The sequence below is a fragment of the Oncorhynchus kisutch genome, linkage group LG18 (assembly GCF_002021735.2).
Source record: "Oncorhynchus kisutch isolate 150728-3 linkage group LG18, Okis_V2, whole genome shotgun sequence".
Classification (NCBI taxonomy): domain Eukaryota; kingdom Metazoa; phylum Chordata; class Actinopteri; order Salmoniformes; family Salmonidae; genus Oncorhynchus; species Oncorhynchus kisutch.
In genome coordinates this window covers 30,385,413-30,410,115 of record NC_034191.2, presented here as the reverse complement: position 1 = coordinate 30,410,115, position 24,703 = coordinate 30,385,413, and the positions used below count along the sequence as shown (strand labels likewise).

At 44.2% G+C, this 24,703-nt stretch overlaps 1 protein-coding gene across 2 annotated transcripts; it reads right to left on the bottom strand.

Annotated features, from left to right (window-relative positions):
- Positions 1 to 9,617: 9,617 nt before the first annotated feature.
- abhd15a (abhydrolase domain containing 15a) lies at positions 9,618 to 20,215 on the bottom strand. 2 transcript variants are annotated; one of them, XM_031796170.1, is made up of 3 exons: positions 17,381 to 20,215; positions 11,541 to 11,893; positions 9,618 to 11,107 (listed from the first exon to the last, which is right to left on the bottom strand). In XM_031796170.1, the coding sequence occupies exons 1-3, from the start codon at positions 17,402 to 17,404 to the stop codon at positions 10,486 to 10,488; spliced, it is 999 nt and encodes a 332-aa protein (XP_031652030.1). In that variant the 5' UTR covers positions 17,405 to 20,215; the 3' UTR covers positions 9,618 to 10,485. The 2 variants fall into 2 exon arrangements, with proteins under 2 accessions (XP_031652030.1, XP_031652029.1); XM_031796169.1 differs by having other exon boundaries at positions 9,806 to 11,107; positions 17,028 to 20,206.
- Between the last annotated feature and the right edge of the window lie 4,488 nt (positions 20,216 to 24,703).

Genomic DNA, 24,703 nt, shown 5'->3' with positions numbered 1-24,703 from the left:
ATCTCCGGCCACCACGCCAAAGGAGACACAATGCTCATTGAACAGGGCTATAATTTTTGACATGAAGGCAGGAGTATCTGTGTTAGGGGCGTATATGTTTAATATAGTAATTGGTTGACCATATAGTGACCCAGTTATCAAAATAAATCTCCCCTCCGGATCAGATATGTTTTTGTCAATTATGAATGGAACATTCTTATGGATAAGTATGGTTGTGCCTCTACTGTTTGATTTGAAAGATGAGAAATACACCTGTCCCACCCAAGCTCTGCGGAGTTTGGCATGTTCAGCATCACAGAGGTGTGTCTCTTGTAATAGCGCGATGTCTGCTTTTTCCTTTTTTAGAGCACATAGTATCTTTTTTCTTTTTATTGCATGCCCTAGACCATGGCAGTTCCATGTCAATAGATTTAAGGTACTAGTCATCGTCATCGAACTTTAGTGCAAGTCATCGCTGGGTAAAAGTGGATAGTAGTTACAGCTGCGTTCACATAAAAGGAAAATAAATGGTGTACATAAAATAATCATCTCTGAACACCCCAGCCGAGTTCCCAAACAACTCGACACATCCCGTTGGATCTATTACCCCCCAGCTCAGTCTCAATTCTGTGTTCCGAATAAAACAAAAACCGGGAACAGTTAGCAACGCACAACGTCTCCCTCTCCCCACCAAAGAAATGCCTCATCCTCTCCACCCCGCATTGAGTAAATAACACAGTTGCCCTCGTCCAGACCACAGTAAAAGTGGTAAAATAAAATCAATAGCCCAGCCTACATATACCTCCCCCAAGGGACATAGGGAACCCCAAGTAATAATAGCAACAACAAAAAACAACAAAAACAGGGAAATAAAAGTAGGCTGAAACATTAGTAGGCCTGGGTTAGGCTATACAGCCCATCCCTCTCAGTTAAAGGGAAATAAATATAAATTGGACGGCTATAATGACATTTAGGGGGTGGGTCTCTGGATATCGGCTATATGTAGTCTTACCTCCTTTAGTAATGGCATTAATCGCATTTAGTCATTGGTCTGTTTCTCATTGGCCAGGATTGTCTTTCAAAAAACGTTTTGCCTCTTCGGGAGTTTTGAAGTGTCGCAAGGCTCCTTGGTGAAGAATCCTGAGCTCGTTTGGGTATTTGAATCCCATGAAGATGCCTCGGTCAATGGAGTATTTCTTCACTTCGTCAAATTCTCGGCGCTTTCGGCGTATTCCAGCTGACAGGTCCTGGTGTAAAGCGAGTTTGGCGTTTCCCACTGTGATGGTGTTGTTTTTCGCCGCCTGTAGGACTCGTTCCTTGTCGGTGAATCTCAGGAAACGTATGGTGATTGGGCGCAGTGGTTGTCTGGCTGCTGGTGGGGGCCTCAGTGCTCGGTGAGCTCTCTCGAGTTCTATGGGCCTGTCGGTGGACAGGTGGAGCCACTCAGGAAGTTTGTCTTGCAGGTAGCGGATCAGTGGCATGTTTCCCTCTTCTTTTTCGCCCAGATTGAATAGAACACAATTATTCCTTCGCCCCCTGTTTTCCAGGTCCTCTGTTTTCTCTTCCAGATGCTCGATTTTCTTTTTAGCATATGCTATTGTTTCCATGGCATCTGTCAATAAGTTTTCCATGGATAGGATTCGCCCCTCTGCCTCGTCCAGGCGCCCCGCGTTTATGGTTATCTTGTTGTTGATGTCAGGCAAAGCGTTTTCCAGGATTGTCACCTTGCCCCCTATTGCACTGAGCTGAGAGTTAATGGCATCTAATTTAGTGTTTAGTTCTGTACGTTGGGATCTCAACTCAGAAAGGATGTCTTCGACAGAGTGCAAGGTTGGCATTCGTTGTGCCTCGTGGGGGAGCGGGTTCTCTTGCTCCTGGCTAATGGCGCTAGTTTTTTCTGAAGCTAGCTTCTTCTTGGAGGCTTTTTCCGTCGCTAATACTCGAGTCCGGGTAAAAATGTCACCTGTAGTGTCGCCTTTTGTAGCCGCCATGACTTTTTCTTACTAAAGCTAAATGAGTTTGAACTTGGAGTGGAGGTAAGATTAGGAATTGGAAACTACTTGTGCGGAGCTCTTAGTTCATGCGGCCATCTCGTCCAAGGGTCACGTGATCCCCCCTCATTTCATCTTATTTAAACGTATTTAATTCATCACATTCCCAGTGGGTCAGAAGTTTACATACACTCAATTAGAATTTGGCAGAATTGCCTTTAAATTGTGTAACTTGGGTCAAATGTTTTGGGTAGCCTTCCACAAGCTTCCTACAATACATTGGGTGAATTTTAGCCCATTCCTCCTGACAGAGCTGGTGTAATTGAGTCAGGTTTGTAGGCCTCCTTGCTCGCACATGCTTTTTCAGCACTGCCCACAAATTTTCTATAGGATTAAGGTCAGAGCTTTGTGATGGCCACTCCAATACCTTGACTTTGTACTTAAGCCATTTTGCCACAACTTTGGAAGTATGCTTGGGGTCATTGTCCGTTTGGAAGACCCATTTGCGACCAAGCTTTACCTGCCTGACTGATGTCTTGAGATGTTGCTTCAATATATCCACATAATTTCCCTGCCTCATGAAGCCATCTATTTTGTGAAGTGCACCACTCCCTCCTGCAGCAAAGCACCTCCACAACATGACGCTGCCAGCATTCAAGCCTCCCCTTTTTCCTCCAAACATAACGATGGTCATTATGGCCAAACAGTTCTATTTTTGTTTCATCAGAGGGATGAAACAAAGGAGGACATTTATCCAAAAAGTATGATCCCCATGTGCAGTTGCAAACTGTCGTCTTGCTTTTTTATGGTGGTTTTAGAGCAGTGGCTTGTTCGTTGCTGAGCAGCCTTTCAGGTTATGTCGATATAGGACTTGTTTTACTGTGGATATAGATACTTTTGTACATGTTTCCTCCAGCATCTTCACAAGGTCCTTTGTTGTTCTGGGATTGATTTGCACTTTTCGCACCACAGTACGGTCGTCACTAGGAGACAGAACAGGTTTCCTTCCTGAGCGGTATGATGGCTGCGTGGTCCCATGGTGTTTATACTTGCGTACTATTGTTTTTACAGATGAACGTGGTACCTTCAATTGTTTGGAAATTGCTCGCAAGTATGAACCAGACTTGTGGAGGTCTACAATTTTTTTCTGAGATCTTGGCTGATTTCTTTTGATTTTCCCATGATGTCAAGCAAAGGGGCACTGAGTTTGAAGGTAGGCCTTTGAATACATCCACAGGTACACCTCCAATTAACTCAAATTATGTCAATTAGCCTATCAGAAGCTTCTAAAGCTATGACGTCATTTTCTGGGATTTTCCAAGGTGTTTAATGGCACAGTCAACTTAGTGTATGTAAACTTCTGACCCACTGGAATTGTTATACAGGGAATTATAAGTGAAATCATCTGTCTGTAAACAATTGTTGTAAAAATTACTTGTGTGATGCACAAAGTAGATGTCCTAACCGACATCCAAAACAATAGTTTGTTAACAAGAAATTTGTGAAGTGGTTGAAAAACTAGTTTTAATAACTCCAACCAAAGTGTATGTAAACTTCCGACTTGACATGTATATACTAGGCGGTGTCAGAGGAAGGCCCAAAAATTGTCAAAGACTCTAGACACCCAAGTCATAGACTGTTCTCTCTGCTACCGCACGGCAAGCGGTACTGGAGCACCAAGTCTAGGTCGAAAAGGACCTTAACAGCTTCTACCCCCAAGCTATAAGACTGCTGAACAATTCATCAAATGGCCACCCGGACTATTACATTGACCGCCTTTGTTTTTACACTGCTGTTACTCGCTGTTTATGCATAGTCACTTTACCACTACCTACAGTGGGGCAAAAAAGTATTTAGTCAGCCACCAATTGTGCAAGTTCTCCCACTTAAAAATATGAGAGAGGCCTGTAATTTTCAACATGGGTACACTTCAACTATGACAGACAAAATGAGAAAAAAATCCAGAAAATCACATTGTAGGATTTTTTATGAATTTATTTGCAAATTATGGTGGAAAATAAGTATTTGGTCACCTACAAACAAGCAAGATTTCTGGCTCTCACAGACCTGTAACTTCTTCTTTAAAAGGCTCCTCTCTCCTCCACTCGTTACCTGTATTAATGGCACCTGTTTGAACTTGTTATCAGTATAAAAGACACCTGTCCACAACCTCAAACAGTCACACTCCAAACTCCACTATGGCCAAGACCAAAGAGCTGTCACAGGACACCAGAAACAAAATTGTAGACCTGCACCAGGCTGGGAAGACTTAATCTGCAATAGGTAAGCAGCTTGGTTTGAAGAAATCAACTGTGGGAGCAATTATTAGGAAATGGAAGACATACAAGACCACTGATAATCTCCCTCGATCTGGGGCTCCACGCAAGATCTCACCCCGTGGGGTCAAAATGATCACAAGAACGGTGAGCAAAAATCCCAGAACCACACGGGGGGACCTAGTGAATGACCTGCAGAGAGCTGGGACCAAAGTAACAAAGCCTACCATCAGTAACACACTACGCCGCCAGGGACTCAAATCCTGCAGTGCCAGACGTGTCCCCCTGCTTAAGCCAGTACATGTCCAGGCCCGTCGGAAGTTTGCTAGAGAGCATTTGGATGATCCAGAAGATTGGGAGAATGTCATATGGTCAGATGAAACCAAAATATAACTTTTTGGTAAAAACTTAACTCGTCGTGTTTGGAGGACATAGAATGCTGTGTTGCATCCAAAGAACACCATACCTACTGTGAAGCATGGGGGTGGAAACATCATGCTTTGGGTCTGTTTTTCTGCAAAGATGACCAGGACGACTGATCCGTGTAAAGGAAAGAATGAATGGGGCCATGTATCGTGAGATTTTGAGTGGAAACCTCCTTCCGTCAGCAAGGGCATTGAAGATGAAACGTGGCTGGGTCTTTCAGCATGACAATGATCCAAAACACACCGCCCGGGCAACGAAGGAGTGGCTTCGTAAGAAGCATTTCAAGGTCCTGGAGTGGCCTAGCCAGTCTCCAGATCTCAACCCCATAGAAAATCTTTGGAGGGAGTTGAAAGTCCGTGTTGCCCAGCAACAGCCCCAAAACATCACTGCTCTAGAGGAGATCTGCATGGAGGAATGGGCCAATATATCAGCAATAGTGTGTGAAAACCTTGTGAAGACTTACAGAAAACGTTTGACCTCTGTCATTGCCAACAATGGGTATATAATTGAGATAAACTTTTGTTATTGACCAAATACTTATTTTCCACCATAATTTGCAAATTAATTAATTAAAAATCCTACAATGTGATTTTTCAGGATTTTTTTTCTCATTTTGTCTGTCATAGTTGAAGTGTACCTATGATGAAAATTACAGCCCTCTCTCATCTTTTTAAGTGGGAGAACTTGCACAATTGGTGGCTGACTAAATACTTTTTTGCCCCACCGTACATGTCACTGTTTATGCATAGTCACTTTACCCCTACCTACATGTACAAATGACCTCGACTAACCTGTACCCCACACATTGACTCGGTACCGTTACCCAATATATATGTGTTACTTTTTTATTTGATTTAGTAAATATTTTCGTAACTCTATTCTCTTAAAACTGCATTGTTGGTTAAGTAAGGTCTACACCTGCTGTATTCTGTGCATGTAACAAATAACATTTGATTTACATGAGTTTTATGATATGGAAATGTGAAGTGCACATTTTGACTCATGGTTGTTTGGCTTTCTTGTATGACATCAAAGTGGTATTTACAACTTTTCCCTCACTCAGACAACAAAACATTTGCTAAAGTTTCCCAATTAACAGGAGTTATGGTGCAACTTGTCATGAGCTGGGCAACTCAGACCGTTTGTCAGTCAATACCCAGAGCAGTGAATCGGAGACCCTGAACTCTGATGTCATGTATATAGCATGTTACTAGCTATCTATAGAGAACAGTGAGGTATTTTCCTAGCAGATACCACTAAACCCACTTTGAACCACAGAGGCTATACATACAGGATTTTATGTGTTAGCTAGTTATAAAGAATAATAGTGAGCCTTTCCTTAAGCAGATGTCACCACTGAACCAGTATGAACCACAGAGCATAACATATAGGATTGAGGATTTGATGTGCTATCTACAGTAAATAGAGAAGGCTTTCCTTAGCAGATATCACAACATCCAAACCTAACACAGAACCATATAGAATTTGATGTAATAGCTAGCTAGGCCTTTCCTAGCAGATATCCCCACACCACACCCAATATGCCTATGGCATGTGTCTGCAGAGGAATGTGTAAAGGCTAGTATGCACCACAAATATTCTGCTTGAGATGGAGCTACTCACACATTACCATCACCAACCCATCTGAGGGTGAGGAGAGGAGAGGAGGGGAGGAGAGGATTGGGTGGGGGGAGATATAGGAGGAGGGGAGAAGGGGAGGGGGGAGAGAAGGAATGAGGGGTTGAGGGTGGTGGAGGAGATGAGGAAGAGAGAAGAGGGGGAGTAGAAGGAGAGAGGAGGTGCAACAGGGTTGAAAAAGCTCCAGATGAGCAGATGTTTTTCCTGATGATCTGACATGTGAGATTCTTGTGTTTTTTAATGTTTTTCAGAAATACTGCCTAGGCTGGCAGTCACAGATTCTTAGAAGTTTATGCAGCTGTACATATTGGCATGTAAAGGTAACATATTGGATTAGAGAAGAGGCTTGGAATCCGAGCTACATCGGATAGGCCAAGCTATACTTCATCACTGCAAATGAGAACAGTAAGAGAGCGACCCATCGTGACTGATGTCAAATTCACTGGTCCATGTGAAATAGCACATAATTCTGCGCATTTTTGGCACAAAATAAATGCATCACTTCCGTGATTAGATTTACTTGTGACTCGGCAGATATCTTTTTAAACCAGGGCTATATCTGGCCTCCATGTGCTGTGCTCCAGTTTCCCAGCCTAAAGCAGCAGAGATATAGCTGCGTCATTGTGTCTTTTAGGCAGTCTCTCAGAGAGACAGAAACCATTCAGAAACCCAGCCAGTGCTGCCACCTTCTGGACACTAGAGGTTTGTGGGACTTGGTCTTAATGACATCATTGTGATGGGTAAATAGATCAGACGATAACGCCAAAGTAAGAGTATCATTAGAAATGTAAGTCATGCAGACAGGTTGTTAGGCGATATGCCCTTCACACAACATAACCTGTTCTCATGTGCATAGGGTGGGAAACGTATGCTCTATTAATGTTCCTGTTGTTTTATGTTCGTTATTTAGACTCTTTTCTGTTAATTATATCACGGGTAGTCCTTGAATCATTACAATAATGTATGTTTTCATTGAGTGCATTGTAAAATGTGTAAAAAGTAACTGCCGGTATTTTGCAACATTTCTTATAACGGTCTCATGAAAATCAAGATAGATTCATGTGTAGCTGTGTTGAGTCCAGTATCCATTCGTCATAACGTTGTTTAAATTCAATGCTGCATTAGCATTAGTATCTAATCACAGCCGCTATCTATACAAGAGGCTTCGGCTTTTCAGAAACTGGTGGAATGTCACTTGCACCCAACAGCCACTAGATGGCCCTCCTTACTTTAGTGAAATATTACAGTACATCAACACAGCACTAGCCTGCTTCACTTAGTCATCAAACAAATTCCATTATTATATCCTCTCTATTCCAAAGCAGGTTTTCTCACTGACCTATGCATATATCTTGATTATATCAATGGACTAGGTTATTATAAGCTATGTAAGCTAATGAAATATCAATCAATGCAAATCCAATTGGACAGACACAGACGTTGGGGCTGGAATTAAATAAGCAAAGTGTTAAAGGTCAATTCAATGTTAACAACTTAATTGGGCCGGGAGGCTGAGAGGCCTGGTGGTTATTGTTTCTGTCGCCCCTATGTCTGTCTGCTCCAGTTGACATTTCACTAAATGAAAATGAACAACAAAAGAATGAGGATTCTAAGCAGGCTGCTTCAGCTCATTGTCATTTGTAGAACCAGAAAGACTGTTGTAACAAATAACAGTGGCTATGTTCTGTGCTGAAGTTGTCTGGGCACTGGGATCATATGTAATACCTGTATTTACATGGTAGTTACAGTGTCATTACAATGTAGGTGCACATTGTTACATTACAAGGCCTGTTTGCATACTGTGATGCAGAGGTTTGCAAAGGGGGAGAGATAGTAGACTACATATACAGTTGAAGTCAGAAGTTTACACACACCTTAGCCAAATATATTTAAACTCTGTTTTTCACAATTCCTGACATTTAATCCTAGTAAAAATTCCCTTTCTTAGGTCAGTTAGGATCAGCACTTTATTTTATGAATATGAAATGTCAGAATAATAGTCGAGATAATTATTTATTTCAGCTTTTCTTTCTTTCATCACATTCCCAGTGGGTCAGAAGTTTACATACACTCAATTAGTATTTGGTAGCATTGCCTTTAAATTGTTTAACTTGGGTCAAACGTGTTGGATAGCCTTCCACAAGCTTCTCACAATATTTGGGAGAATTTTGGCCCATTCCTGGTGTAACTGAGTCAGGTTTGTAGGCCTCCTTGCTCTCACATGCTTTTTCAGCACGGCCCACACATTTTCTATAGGATTGAGATCAGGGCTTTGTGATGGCAACTCTAATATCTTGACGTTGTTGTCCTTAAGCCATTTTGCCACAACTTTGGAAGTATGCTTGGGGTCATTGTCCATTTGGAAGACCCATTTGCGACCAAGCTTTAACTTCCTGACTGATGTCTTGAGATGTTGCTTCAATATATCCACATAATTTTCCTCCCTCATGATGCCATCTATTTTGTGAAGTGCACCACTCCCTCCTGCAGCAAAGCACCCCCACAACATGATGCTGCCACCCCCGTGCTTTATGGTTGGGATGGTGTTCTTCGGTTTGCAAGCCTCCCCCTATTTCCTCCAAACATAACGATGGTCATTATGGCCAAACAGTTCTATTTTTGTTTAATCAGAACAGAGGACATTTCTCCAAAAAGTACAATTTTTGTTCCCATGTGCAGTTGCAAACCGTAGGCTTTTTTTATGGCGGTTTTGTAGCAGTGGCTTCTTCCTTGCTGAGTGGCGTTTCAGGTTATGTCGATATAGGACTCATTTTACTGTGGTTATAGATACTTCTGTACCTGTTTCCTCCAGCATCTTCACATGGTCCTTTGCTGTTGTTCTGGGATTGATTTGCACTTTTCGAACCAAAGTACGTTCATCTCTAGGAGGCAGAACGCGTCTCTTTCCTGAGAGGTATGACGGCTGCGTGGTCCCATTGTGTTTATACTTGCGTACTATTGTTTGTACAGATGAACGTAGTACCTTCAGGCATTTGGAAATTGCTCCCAAAGATGCCTCCAAGGAAAGGTAGAGTGTATTAGGGTTAGATGTTAACTGAAGCTGTGGTCCAGCAGTAGCAGCTGTCTGAGTGGATGAGGATCTGTAGGGACACACTGCAGAGAGATGTCTAATTAGATCACACAGACACACACGCACACGCAGACCCACACACAGAGGCACACACACACGTACACGCACCACACACACACACACAGACATACACACACACACACACACACACAATGACAGTGGCATCGCTCTGGGCATACAGCTATTTTAGGAGTGGTCTAAATGGAAAACTCTCCATGCGTTTTATGAATCGTTTTATGAATCTCTCTGCTTTACATAGTCTCAAAGTATCACACGTAAAGTATTGTACAGTACATAAAGTTCCACATACAGTAACTGTAATTCATACAATGTTACAGTGTTACTGTTAATTTGTATCCAGACATAATTACAGTATGTGACCAAAATGAAATGCTTGCATGATACATGTTCCCTCATAGTTTTGTTTTATTACATTGGTAAGGAACAATCATTCACATCATTTAACACATTTAACAGAGGTTTAACATTGTTGAGAAATCTACAGGAAAATCATCATGTCACTAACAGTGCCAATTCAAAGTTGTAAATTCCAGCTACATTCAACAAACCTCAGTCAGAGTTTGAATTACAACATGTGGGAAAACCCACAGACCCAACAGGTTCCACCCAGTTCAGCAAAATATCACAATATCATTACACAAATTTTCCTCTTGAATCTGATTGGCTCGTCAGAGAAATACTGGCAGTCCAGTGTCCAGATGGGCATTTTTGGACAGTCATCGGGCGGGAACAAACGCACACAAACACACAGACTTTTCTGGTTACCCCTAGTGTGTTTTGAAGTGTTCATCCTCAATTTCTGAGAGTGTGTGTCGATGAAACCCTGTTCCAACAATTACCCAGGTGGCTGGGGCACACAGATTCATTTTCAGCCCTTAAATGCAAAGCTCTCTTGTTCTGCAGATACAATCCCTTATCATCCATAATATCAATCCCTTATCATCCATAATATCAATCCCTTATCATCCATAATATCAATCCCTTATGATCCATAATATCAATCCCTTATCATCCATAATATCAATCCCTTATCATCCATAATATCCAATATCATCACCCCAGCTCATCGTGTATAAGACCTCTGCCAGTTGTAGATAGTGTGTATATTATGTGAGCATGCGGGCAGCCTCTTACAGGTACTGACACTACGATGTCTGAAGACTTTGCCCTGGCTGCTACCCCCCAGGCCCCTCCGTCTGGCAGCCTGCTTAGCCCTCTCCTCTGCCGCAATGAAGTCCGTGGTGGTCCTGAAGAACTCCAGCAGGGCCTGGTGACTCCAGCTAGTCCCAGGGGTCCCTCCACCGGTCATTCCCCCAGAGAAAGCACTCCCTTCCTGGGTGTTAAAGCCACAGTGTCCCCCCCTGGTGGTCAGCAGCAGGAAGAAGTGGGGGTTGCTCTCGAAGAGTTCCAGGGGTAGGGTAGACTGGGGGTCTCCTCTGATAGGGTCATCCTGAGCACAGACACTCAGAACGGGGATGGCGACTTCGTCTACGTCCCGGAGGGGTTCATTGCGTTCCCAGTAGGCCTCCCAGGCTCCCCCACTGCTGCTGCTGGTTCCCCCTGCTAGGGCCAGGGCTCCTTTAGGGCCTGGCTGCTGGCAGAACAGCACCTCCTCCAGGCCACGCAGGGAACAGCTGGAGAAAAGGGTGTCGGTGTGCACTGTCTCACCCAGCACTGTCCTGTACCTAGATATACAGTACACAGACATGAACACACACACGCAAACAAAGAGACAGACCCACAACACCCACACATACCCACACACACAAACAAGTACAATCAGTAAACAAAGTACAATCAGTAAATACATTTAGAAGAGCTGCAAGGCTCTGTAACATCCTTGTTAGCATTGATTGTGAAACCACAAGTTGGGTCCCGATGCCCCGCTCGATCAATAGCACTGTGGGCAGGACACTGGTTGCCATGGTTATGGTATTGTATTTTAATCAAATCCTATAATATCAGGGTATTTGACATTGTTCCCTTTCTTCTCCTCTTCTCAATCAGGTTTCTCTCTCTCTCCACCATCCCTCCCTTTCCATACTTACCCTGTGTGTTTGTCCCCTTCTACCCTCTCCCTCCCTTCCTCCCCACTCCCTTCCTTCCTCCATCCTTTACCTGCTGAGGCATATCCTCTGGTAAGTCACCAGAGCCCAGTGTATGGGCCAGATGGGTCCTTTCTCAAACCAGCTCTGGCAGCGGAACACTGGCGAGAGGCAGGCGGCGGCCGTCAAGTAGCTGGATGAACCACACTCTCCCAGGTAGGCGAGGAGGAGACCGGACCCGGTGCTCTCGCTCACCGCGTACAGCCGGCTCACAGGCTGCCTGTAGCGCACGTAGCGCACGGCCTCGCGTAGGTCACCTGGGTCGCCAAACTGCTGCAGCTTGACGGTGCTGAGGGGGGTGGAATTGTGGCTGCGCCGGTTAAACACCACGGGTAGGTAGCCATGGGACAACGCCACCTCACAGAGCTGAAGGACACAGAAACAGAACATAATGTAATTCATAGTGTTAGGTCAATGTAAAAGCCCTATTTAAATACATGAATTCATTAATGCATGATGTTTCAACTGACTATGAACTGTAACAACACCAACACAGGCTGCATCTGACATGGCATCCTATTCCCTATATAGTGCACTAATTGTAAAAAGTAGTCCACTTTATAGGGAATAGGGTGCCATTAGAAACACACGAACAGAGTATGAATGTACAGCTTCACAGAGATATAAAAAGACAGTGATTAGAGAGAGACCAAGAGGAGGTGTAACAGATCACTACATTAAATATTTACAGAGCTAAGAAACTCGCAAGAGCACTTATACCTGGATATCATCTTTTCTCTCTGCGTTTCTCTCTTTCCTCTGTCTCAACCTTTCCTTCTCTTTCTCTTCCTCCCGCTGTCTCTGTCTGTCCCTTTCTCAACATCTCTCTCTCCCTCTCTCTGAATTAATTCATCCTACTATTATCGTGGATCACAGTAGTATTGAGGTGGCGACACTATTTCATTGAAGTACAGTTTTCCAACATAAGGATGATGAGGTATAAAGCAGATCATCTTTGCTCCAGTCCTCCATTTGTTTTCCCTCTGGACTTCTGGACGATGCTGCCAGTGTTGAGCCCATGAGGAATTCTTGTCACTGAGCCTTGAGAAACACTGAAGTATGCACACGCCAACACTCACACTTAAACTCATGCCTGTACAGTCGCAGACACACACCTACACACTCTCACTCAGAAGCATGCACACGCCTGCAGTACATCCTGCCACACACATGCCTACACAGACCCCTGCACACACTCATGTGTATGCATCTGCACACACATTTACACACTGCCACATTCTTCAGACGAACGATGCCAAACTCTCACAAACTCCCACAAATATTGAAGGTCCACCATTCAGCCTGAACATAGCTCTGAACATAGCTGTGAACAAGACCAAAGGGATTTGTCTCTGACTCAACCACCCGTAGAAATGGAGGAAGTAGAAATGACATCATCACTCTCATAACACAGCTGTTAAATGCAGAGTTAAAGTCATCATGCTGAAGGGCTATCACAGTCAAGTTCATCATGCTGAAGGGTATCACAGTCAAGTTCATCATACAGGAGGGGTATCACAGTCAAGTTCATCATACTGGAGGGGTATCACAGTCAAGTTCATCATACTGGAGGGGTATCACCGTCAAGTTCATCATACTGGAGGGCATCGCAGTCAAGTTCATCATACTGGAGGGTATCGCAGTCAAGTTCATCATACTGGAGGGCATCGCAGTCAAGTTCATCATACTGGAGGGGTATCACATTCAAGTTCATCATACTGGAGGGGTATCACAGTCAAGTTCATCATACTGGAGGGTATCACAGTCAAGTTCATCATACAGGAGGGGTATCACAGTCAAGTTCATCATACTGGAGGGTATCACAGTCAAGTTCATCATACTGGAGGGTATCGCAGTCAAGTTCATCATACTGGAGGGGTATCACAGTCAAGTTCATCATACTGGAGGGTATCGCAGTCAAGTTCATCATCAGCATTCCTATTTTGATTAAATGCTTATAGAAACGTACTCATCAATGCAACAATGTGTGAATTAACGCAGGACTTGGGCTTCTGCCATGTTGGAAGTCTGAGGGTATATTTTGAACCAGGCATTTGTCTAGCTCCGAATTACCATAGTTCAGTCTTATTCACTGGCTCGACTAATTGTGTAATAAACGTGTAGACAGTATGGTGTCCTATGTCTGGACACAAGCCTGTAAAATCCACACTCAGATGTGATCTCACCTTTGGCTCTATGTCTGACCTTAAAGAGAGCATACAGGAGTCATGGGACCCATTTCACTCCACAACGTTGTTTGTTCCCTTCTCTCGGTCCCTCCCTAATCCCCTTCACAGATCAGACTGTACTGGACAGGCGAAAGAAATATGGTGAAAACTATTTGGAGCGCAATGCTAAACCAACCCAGTCAGCTCAGATCTGTGTTGGGGAGTTATGAGGGAAAATGGGAGTGGAAAGACCGCAGACTAGCTTGCTACAACTCAGGCCGTTAGGGGGATAGAGGGCATAAATCCTATAACTGTCCTCTAACAAATCATCCACCGCACACTCTGCATACTTTCATACTGTATAGCCAGGGCAGCAGGACTGAGCAAGAATATGACTGCATCCCAAATCAAATCAAATCAAATCGATTTATATAGCCCTTCGTACATCAGCTGATATCTCAAAGTGCTGTACAGAAACCCAGCCTAAAACCCCAAACAGCAAGCAATGCAGATGGCACCCTATTCCCTATATAGTGCACTACATATGGAATAGGCACACTTGGGATGCAATTTGCAACACCTGCCATTCACCGTCTGTTTCTAGACACTTTTATGGTGTGTGCGTTTGCTGTGATGGAATGTAGGCCCATACGCTACAGTATATGCCCAACTACTGGAACATAACATGGGGGAGGGGGTAAAACAAAGACAATCTCATTATGAAAAAGGATGACAAAGTCTCATCTAGAAAGGATGATGTCCAAACACACTGATTTAGCTCTCTCAAAATACACGAATGTGCTCTCTCTTCCTCTCCCTGTCTCTTCTTATCTCATCTCTATCTTTCCCTCGCTCTCTCTCTCTCTCTTTCTTTCTTTCTGACTCCCTCTTTCTCTCTCACATACACATACACACACAAACACACATACAAACACACATACACAATTGGAGTTGACCCAGAAAGACAAAAGAAAAAAGAATCCAACATAATTTGCCCTTTACTCAATCTATCTTTCTATTTCTTCTCTCTCTCTTACATTCTTCCCATCACCCTCTCTTTTGCTCTGATGCACCCTCGATCTCCCAGCAAAAAGGAAAGTCAAATCTGACAGAATTACATTTTAGTTAAATCTTTCTTCCCATATCCCTCTCTCTCTCTTTCTTCCCCCATTTCCCTAGGCTACGGACGTAAAAAATCATTCACTTTAACTTTTACTCAAAATTCAATTTCTTCAGCTCTCCATCTCCCAGAAAACAGAAAAGTCACATTTGACACATTTGATAGAATACATTTTTCTCAAAATTTCCCTCTCGCATCTCTCATTCTTTCTATTTCCCCCTCTCCTCCCTCCATCTCTTTCTCCCAACATCTCCCTAGGCTACAAACAAAATAATTAACTTAAACCGTAGTCTAAATTCCCATTCTTCTGCTGACTCTTGACAGGCTGTTGATAGTGTATCAGCGCCTATGAATGCTCCCATTGTTGACAGACTAGGCTAGTAGGGGGTGTTGGCGGTCAAGGTTGTGACTTTTTGTTACTCACAACAGTAAGAGTACATAAATCAGTTTTACAATCAATTGGGATACTTTATAGTGGATTGGGCAGGTTTTTTGATCTAGTTGGGATAGAATGTGTCAGAAGAATCTAGCCACATTGCCTGGACCGCAGGGCACTCTGACACATTATAAGGCTAATGGGCATTGGAGTGTAGCCTGATCCCAGATCTGTTTGTGCTGTCTTGCTGATAATGGTATGAGTTGGCAAGACAGCACAAATTGATCTGGGACTAGACTATTGGGAGTACAGCTGCAGTGATGTGATCCTTTCACTCATAACCTGCCCAGGCAGAGCAAAGCCTTGTAAAAGCGTTTCTCAATTACCACAATCACTGTATTGAACCCTGGTTTTACCGCATGGCGCTGTGCTCGTTGTTCGCTTTCTTTCTCTCTTCCTCACCTTGCCAAGACTGACTTGAATGAAGATGCCCCCCCCCCCCCACACACCACTGCAACGATGAATTAGACATAATTTCACTATTTATGTAATTTCACCATTACAAATAACTTCACAGATTGAACCTTCAACAATGAATGGTATAGCATAGAATTGTATGACCATGAGATAGGCTTTGTTATGTGTATGCATATAATATATGTTTACCAAATAAGTCATAATAACTACACTGTAACGGAAAACAGTAAATTATACAGTCATTTGGGGTATTATCAACAGTAAAATACTATGAAACATTTTGCTGCAGCATACGGTAAATGATGGTGCATTGTGGTAAAATGTTGTGGGCGGGGAAATAATTGATGTATTTCAAATGGTAATGTATTTCCACCCCACAGAATACAATACTGTAATGTGTCTTTGGAGCACCAAAAACATTTTGACCACTAGTGGGTGCATGGTATTGTTGTTTCTGGCTCATGAACATATTTTGAGGCTGCCTTGTAAGAGGCTGTATTTGTTGCACCTGTGAGTGAGAATGATGTAACAATGGGACTCCTTTCTGGTTATAGTGATCCATCCATTTGTATGGGGGACAGATTGGAGTGGCAGTAAGTCCTAAACCTTAAATGGTTGAGCATTTTGCCCTTTTGGTCTGTTTTGATCTGTAGTCGCTGCCAAACCTTTGTTATGACCTCTAGAAGTGCAAGTGATATAAAGCCCCACATATTCATTAATGTGTAATGTGTCAACACTTTCCCTAGCAGCCAACCTGCTTGCACTAATCCCTTGTAATTACAGTTTTGTGAAATACAAAACCCTCCCCTTAATTAATTTAATTAATTAATCCATCCATTCATACTGATTATGGTAGCATTTTACTTGTTTACAGTATAATACAGTCAATTTTACAGTATTGTACTGCATGTCATTATACAGTACTTGCTTTGAGACTGTGTTATTACAGTAGATGTACTGTTATATGAAATACATCATTGTACTTGCCACCAAGCTGCCTGTATATTCACAGTAACCCCATTACAGTGTAGAGATGTCTAGAGTTGATGTAAATCTTATTTCTGCCCCTGAGACAGTTCACAACAGCCCCTAATAGACATCAATAGCACTGTAAGCTGTGTTCTAAGTGACAGCTATGTTGTCAGAGCGGAGGTAAAAAAGGAGCAAGACAATTAGTATAATTTTGCCCCCATTAAGACCATAAGACAAGCCTTAGCACATACTGTAGGCCTAATAACAGGTGTAGGTGGGCACCGGGCACACTATGGTTGAGGGTGTTTTCACATGATGAACAAGAATAAGCCTGGTTATGAGAAGGTATTGCATGGTATTTCATCATTCATTAAATCATTAGGCTACCTTCAGCACATTTCTAGTGATTTTCCCGAAAGAGTTGGGTATGATGAGGAGGATTGGGCTCGTGGAATTACTCGAGGTTCTCCTCCGTTTCTGGTACGACGCACCGGCCACCGATACTGCCCAGTCCAGTGCCACGAGACCATCGTCACTCAACTGCAAGTAGTCTCGCACGAAATGCACCCGGCTCTTGTACGGCCAGCACGCGCCGTAGACTGTCTGAAGAAACGCACTCGCCCGCCATGTCCATCCGGTGCACGCCGTGAAATTGCTGAAAGTCCTGCAGTGTTTGAAGAGATAGTTGGCCAGCGCCGAGGGTTTGCATATCAGCGCAACAGCGGGGACTTTATTCTCACCTTCCAAGTCCGGTGTCTGGGCATTAGCACAGTCCCCCGGGACCTCCCGGTCTGAGACGCACCTCTCCGAGACCCTCTCCTTCGTTTGCCGCCGTGAAATTCCGAGCCCCTGGAAGAGTGCGTCTGGCTCGCCCTGGGTACCAAAATATTTCGAAGCTGGCCAAATAACGGCCACCAGAATCACAATACACAAAACCACTAGCCATTCCAGCATTTGAACGGTGGGGAATAAACGGTCAATTCCACGGATGTTATATAGGCCTACAGTTATTCTTTAATTCAAGTCAGCCAAAGCTAATATTAAAGCACAAAGAACAAACCGGACCATCTTCGGTTGGTTGATGTCTTGTTCTCACAAAGCACAACGTGCGCGTAACCATATAGACTACTTGCTTTCGTTGGGAGAAACCAGAATGCGCACAGTCACAGTCCCCACTTTATTTCCCAGAGTAACATTTCCACTTTGATATCTCCAGCCTTTTATGGTTGATTAGATGTTCTGTACATCCTTATTGAAAACAGATCGTTGAAGCAGAAACTGACTGGAAAAGACCCACTGTTTCAAAATAAAGCGCTCGGCTACAGAATGGCTGCCTTCTTCAAGGTGCATTCCTGGGTAAATTACGCAAAGTGTTTTCTCCGACAGCACGTTCCAAATCGGGATGCATGGTGTTCTCGGCGCGCGCCTTTGAATTATCAGTCATTTCATGCAGAGCTGCGCAAGCTTCGCTCCTCAACCTCAACAGCTGTGTGAGCGAGAGAAACGTCAGAATGCATTGCACTGTTCATGCTTCAAGTGCGAGGCAGGCAGGCGCCTCCCAGCTCCCATGCAGAAACCCTCGGTGTCAGACTGTCAGAGGCGAAAACATATCAAATTAACTTATGGATGTACAGCAACATTTTCTCTTTCAAAGAAGTCATTCTATGTGAAATAGTATGGCTAGATGTAAGGAATAGAGGGACATTAGGGAGGCAATATATGTTAGGTAGTGCTCGTAAACCGCTGCTTGTATGGGGTGATAATGATGCAGTTGTTGCTGTTTTGGACCTATCTGAAAATGATGGCAGTCTGACTACAGTCTGACAGAGTGCTGTAGCCTGTCAGAGAGGACTGATGGTGAGGACCAGACTGACAGAGAAATGTAGCCTGCCAGGGAGGACTGATGATGAGGACCAGACTGACAGAGAGCTGTAGCCTGCCAGAGAGGACTGATGGTGAGGACCAGACTAACAGAGAGCTGTAGCCTGTCAGAGATGACTGATGGTGAGGACCAGTCTGACAGAGTGCTGTAGCCTGCCAGGGAGGACTGATGGTGAGGACCAGACTGACAGAGAAATGTAGCCTGTCCAGAGAGGACTGGTGGTGAGGACCAGACTGACAGAGTGCTGTAGCCTGTCAGAGAGGACTGATGGTGAGGACCAGACTGACAGAGAAATGTAGCCTGTCAGAGAGGACTGGTGGTGAGGACCAGACTGACAGAGTGCTGTAGCCTGTCAGAGAGGACTGATGATGAGGACCAGACTGACAGAGAAATGTAGCCTGTCAGAGAGGACTGATGATGAGGACCAGACAGGCAGAGAGCTGTAGCCTGCCAGGGAGGACTGATGGTGAGGACCAGACTGACAGAGTGATGTAGCCTGCCAGGGAGGACTGATGGTGAGGACCAGTCTGACAGAGTGCTGTAGCCTGCCAGGGAGGACTGATGATGAGGACCAGACTGAGAGAGCTGTAGCCTGCCAGGGAGGACTGATGGTGAGGACCAGACTGACAGAGTGCTGTAGCCTGTCAGAGAGGACTGATGGTGAGGACCAGACTAACAGAGAGCTGTAGCCTGTCAGAGAGGACTGATGGTGAGGGCCAGACTGACAGAGTGCTGTAGCCTGTCAGAGAGGACTGATGGTGAGGACCAGACTGACAGAGAGCTGTAGCCTGTCAGGGAGGACTGATGGTGAGGACCAGACTTACAGAGAAATGTAGCCTGTCAGAGAGGACTGATGGTGAGGACCAGACTGACAGAGTGATGTAGCCTGTCAGAGAGGACTGATGGTGAGGACCAGACTGACAGCGAAATGTAGCCTGTCAGAGAGGACTGATGATGAGGATCTGTGGTGGATGAGTCAGTGTAATTAACTAGGCAGATAGTAACGACAAGAAAGCAGAACATTGTGTTTGTCCCCTTGTTTCATACATTTGGCAATTTATTTTGCTTTATTGAACACTTAGTTAGGTCTTTGTAAAGTCCATAAAGAGAAGTGTGTGCCTTTTGTGTTTGGTAAATGTCTGTGTTGGTTGCTACTTTCTCTAGAGGAGTTTGTCATCACCTTTCATAAAAGGTTTCCGCCCCCCATCCTTTTGGATTCCTAGAAAACATGTTGAATAACTGTTGTAAGGTAATACACGTAGCGTATACGTGGCTTGAATCCAAGTGTGTTGTGTTGTGTTGTGTGGGTATATGTGTGTGTGCTTAGACATTAACCAGACTGCAGTCTGTTGTTGGTGCATGTGGTTCAGCTGTTTATCTTTGAGCCTATGATGAGACGATTTCAGTTGGCGAGACACAAGAAGACAACAGCTAATGTTATTCATGAGGCTGAACCAAAGAAGAGAAATTAAGAAATTAAGGGAACAGAACTTTGGCCTCACTCATCTTTTTAATAGTCATGACAAATGATATTCTAAGTCTGTGGAGTGAGGGTTGCTGATTAGAAAGAAAGGGAAGAAAGTGAAAGGGAGGAAGAGAACAAGAGGAGTGACAGGGAGGATAGTGTATCTAGAGAGAGAGAGTTGACATGCAGTAAGGATAGGGGTTATGGTGCCTGGAGGTTTTTGTTATAGATTGTTCAACACACCTGCTTCTCAGGACATGTTATGGCCCTCAAGGGACATCACACACCCTTGAGGGACGTCACACACACCCTCGAAGGACGTCACAGGATATCTAAAAACAAGCACACACCCTTTATTGTTTTGTTTATGGACAATACATTGTTTCCGCATGACCCAAGGTTTTGGGAACACACACACACACACACACACACACACACACACACACACACACACACACACACACACACACACACACACACACACACACACACACACACACACACACACACACACACACAGTGTACCACGTGAACTCAGGAACTGGTGGGGAATGGTCCTTGAGAGGGGCTGGGGTCTTTGAGAGTTCTGGGAACATAAATACACACACACCAGAGGACACCGATAAGAGAAACGGTGCCATAGAGAATATGACACAAATCACTCTCTGACATAAGAAGAGCCATGAAGGGCAGAATCTAGCAGCTCTAGTGTCCTGTAATGGGGGGTGAACAACCTCCACCCTTCCCCATGAACATAGCCCTAAATGACCCTTCTCTGTATGTTCCTTGTCATGTGTTGTGTTCTGTTTTCATTGTCCTCTAATGATAGTTACACCATAACATATAAATAATTGCTGTAACAGAGTGGATGGTTATGTGTTACTGTTCTGTTGATTTTCTTGCATTAAGCAGAGGTCTCTTGTTCTCCATCCTATAGTAAAATAGTGAATGTACTGTAGAAGAGATGTTCTCTATTAAAACAACCTTTCCAGACAAATGAGGTGTGTTGGCAGATGCATAAATGAATGAATAATTTCTCCCTGTCTGCCCTAGAGACAGGACACACCTGTCATGGCTTTGCCAAAGCATTGACCCTGCAGTTGACGAGGCATACAATGGTCTACACTGAAGCACATATACGCACACGAACACACACATGGGTATGTACACACCCGACACACACACACTCACATACACCCGACACACACACACACACACATGCTAGGCTAGGCTCCTCATCTATTATTGAACACTGATCCAGGGACGTGGTGCTAAATCTGGACTCCCTCCCCAGGAGTGCTGACTAAATGTAAAAAACACTGGCTGGAAATAACACCCAGGTTGCATCCAAATGGCACACTATTGCCTATTTAGTGTACTACTTTTGAACAGGGCCCATAGGGCTATGGCCTAAAGTAGTGCGCTATATAAGGATTTGGTGCCATTTGGGACACATCCCCAGTCTGCTCCTGCAGAACAGAATGTCTGAATTATACAACCAGTGTTCAGTATGCATTATGAATGACACATCTCACAGCCGGAGCGTTGATCGTTCAGCGGAGGTCATACTAGTTTAATACAGTGTCACGCCCTGGCCATAGAAAGGCTTTTTTTCTCTATTTTGGTTAGGCCAGGGTGCGACTAGGGTGGGCATTCTATGTTCATTTTCTATGTTTTGTATTTCTTTGTTGTTTGACCGGTGTGGTTCTCAATCAGAGGCAGCTGTCTATCGTTGTCTCTGATTGAGAACCATACTTAGGTAGCTTTTACCCACATGGGTTTTGTGGGTAGTTGTTTTTATGTCTGCAGCAGACTGAACTGTTTCGGTCATTCTCTTTGTTCTTTTATTATTTAGTGTTCAGTTCAAAATAAAAAGATGAACACGTACCACGCTGCACCTTGGTCCTCACCTTCTTCCACCAACAGCCGTTACATACAGGGTGTGTTTGAACTGGGAATGAGAAATCAAACTATTAATAGATTTATAATAGATTCAATAGATTCATGATTAAGTATTTAGCATTTGATGATGGTGCACTAAACACAGATTTTGACAGCTGATTTCTATTTTCTACATGATCTATTGATATTGATCTTTTGATTGGTTTTCTGAAGGAAAACGCAAAACAGAAGTACATTAGCTCAATCTCCAGCCACGTATACAGTATGATGTCACCAAGGAGATGGTGAGCTAGATAAAGAGGGGGAGAGGTGAAGTGAGGAGAGGAGAGAGGAAACTGTGGGAGGCCTCATGTCTCATTCATAGTCATAGTTTATGTGTAGAGAACTGATTTGTGGGGCTTGGATAAACAAATGGCCCCCGCCCTCTAAATCTCATTGCCTCCCTGATGGGAATGGAAACCAGCTGTAGTGTGGAAGACTGAAATGATAGTAGTGTCAGAGGCTGTCCAACAGGACTGTGTGTTGTGTCCCCCTTGTGTGTTCTCCCTCCTCCATCTGGGAACTATCATCACAACACTGCCTGCCCCCTGTGTACGCCCCCCCCCCCATCCTCTCCTCATTCCTTCCAACCTCTCCCCATCCTTCCTCTACCCTCACTTCCTCTCCTCACCCACCACGGTCACCATGGCACCATTCGCAGGAGTCACAACACTACATGTGTGAGGGGGGTGGAGTCTACATTTAAACCCAGCCTACCACTACTTCAAAACAAAAGTTTCACACAATGACACAAGCTCAAGTAACCTTTTTGATGTGGGATGAGATCACCTCAATTCTGACATAACTTCAGTTCTGCTTCTTTGTCTCTGAATCACTAAAGGCTTGATCAGTGTGGAGTTAAATGATCCAAGACCTGTGTTAGAAGGCAAACACTACCTCAGTTTGCTTTTTCAGATAGAGTATGAGCTCATCCACTCTGGTGTCAACCACATCCCTGAACCCCACATCCAACAATATTACATTACATTTCAATTCAACTTTTTAATGTACAATGATCCCAAATTCTGTTAGGCAACATCCACCACTGAGACCTTGACATAACATGGCTAACATGCAGTACATGTGTGAAGTCTATTGCTATCAGGATGCAGAGAAGCTCAAGAGCCCAATGAAAGTTTTGGCTTCAACATCTTTTTAAAGCTTCACTTCCTCCCTCTGTTGTCCTCCTAAACTGTCCCTCTCCTGAACCCCATCATGACGTAGGTAGAATGCAGGGTGTAGTTGACTGACGTCTGTGACCACTGACCAGACAGACTCGTATTTAGGCGAAACCCACTTCAGCCTCAAATGTTATCCTCTAATGAATTAAAAGGCGTAAACAACTCAAATGTCATCTTAACACTTATCTACTTTGACGCAGTTTGTTTTTTATGACATCAATAAATTCTGAGAATTCATCTAGCCAAATGCTAGCGGCAACAAGTCCTCTATTCACACTCCATTGGTCACACGCACACACTGTGCAGTATGTCTAGCCAGATCTGCACAGACAACACTCGGAAATGTCATAGACACTGTTTTTTTGGTAGATTGTTGTTGGTTAAGCAGTAAGCACTGGTTTGCTGGAAACCTGCTTGATGCACAGAGGTGGTATGCCGGCTTGGTTCAGTGCACACTGGTGGTACGCCACACCAGTGACTCAGAGATGTGGGGTAATACGTCAAATTGTGCGACCACATCCTCTGTGGCTCACTTCCTGTCCCTCTTACACTTCCTGTTTAAGGAGTAATGCTGAAAACAATCCCCAACCAAGAGACATAACACTAACAGTCAAAAGCATTAAGAGTAGCCTACCTTAGCTAATTATATCAGACAATCTCTCTCATGTCCTTCCAGACTGTATACTGTACCACAGCACTATAATCAGGAGTTCTTTTCTCCACTGACTGACAGGCTCGATAGCAGTGTCCGTGATGGCCCTGACCTCAGCTGAAATGCTAAAGTACAGTACTATTGATTGACACGCTATTCGGTTATTCATTATTGACAGGTTGAGGATAAGCTATAGAGTCAGTCAGTCAGGGAGTGTTTATAAAAGAGACAAATATTTTGAAAGAGACCAGTATCCCAGGACTGCACAACTTTCTGTTTGTAAAACGCATTTTGAAGCATACAAAAGAAAAGCAGCAGGGATGCTGTGCCATTATATTTTATTTGATACAAATAGTTTATAAAAAATTAGGCTGTTTGTCTTGTAACGTTAATTACCACAGTATATTCCAAGTGTCACCAATGGGAATAAACTAGCTACCTCATACTGTAACGGCTCCGTTTGTAGAAGGAGACCAAGGCGCAGGGTGGTATGCGTACATCGTATTTTTATTCGACGACACCAAACAAAATAACAAAGACAAAAAACGAAAGCGCACAGTTCTGTCAGGCTCAGATACTAAACAGAACCCCCCCCCCCCCCCCCCCAAAGGTGCGGAATCCGGCCGCAAACCTGAACCTATAGGGGAGGGTCCGGGTGGGCATCTGCTCTCGGTGGGGGCTCCGGTGTGGGACGCAGGCCCCGCTCCGCTTGAGGCTCCCCCCACTTCGGTGGCGCCTCTGGTGCAGGGACTTCCGGACTGGAGACCGTCGCTGGAGGCCCCGGACTGGGGCCCATCACTGCACATACTGTAGCTGTACTATGACAAAGTCTGCAGCTCTGTCTGTCCTGAATCCTCAACGCAGCCAGGAGGGGAGAAGCTAATCTGAGACCTCAACGTTTACACATCCTGACCCCTCAGGGAGAGTTTGGGTATGACATCA

Excerpts from the sequence above, each read along its gene's own strand:
- abhd15a (XM_031796169.1), bottom strand. The coding sequence starts at position 17,594 with ATGCTGGAATGGCTAGTGGTTTTGTGTATTGTGATTCTGGTGGCCGTT. Across the intron at positions 11,894-17,027 it reads TCACTAGAAATGTGCTGAAG|CTCTGTGAGGTGGCGTTGTC; the intron begins GTAGCCTAATGA and ends TGTGTCCTTCAG. Across the intron at positions 11,108-11,540 it reads CAGAGGATATGCCTCAGCAG|GTACAGGACAGTGCTGGGTG; the intron begins GTAAAGGATGGA and ends CTGTATATCTAG.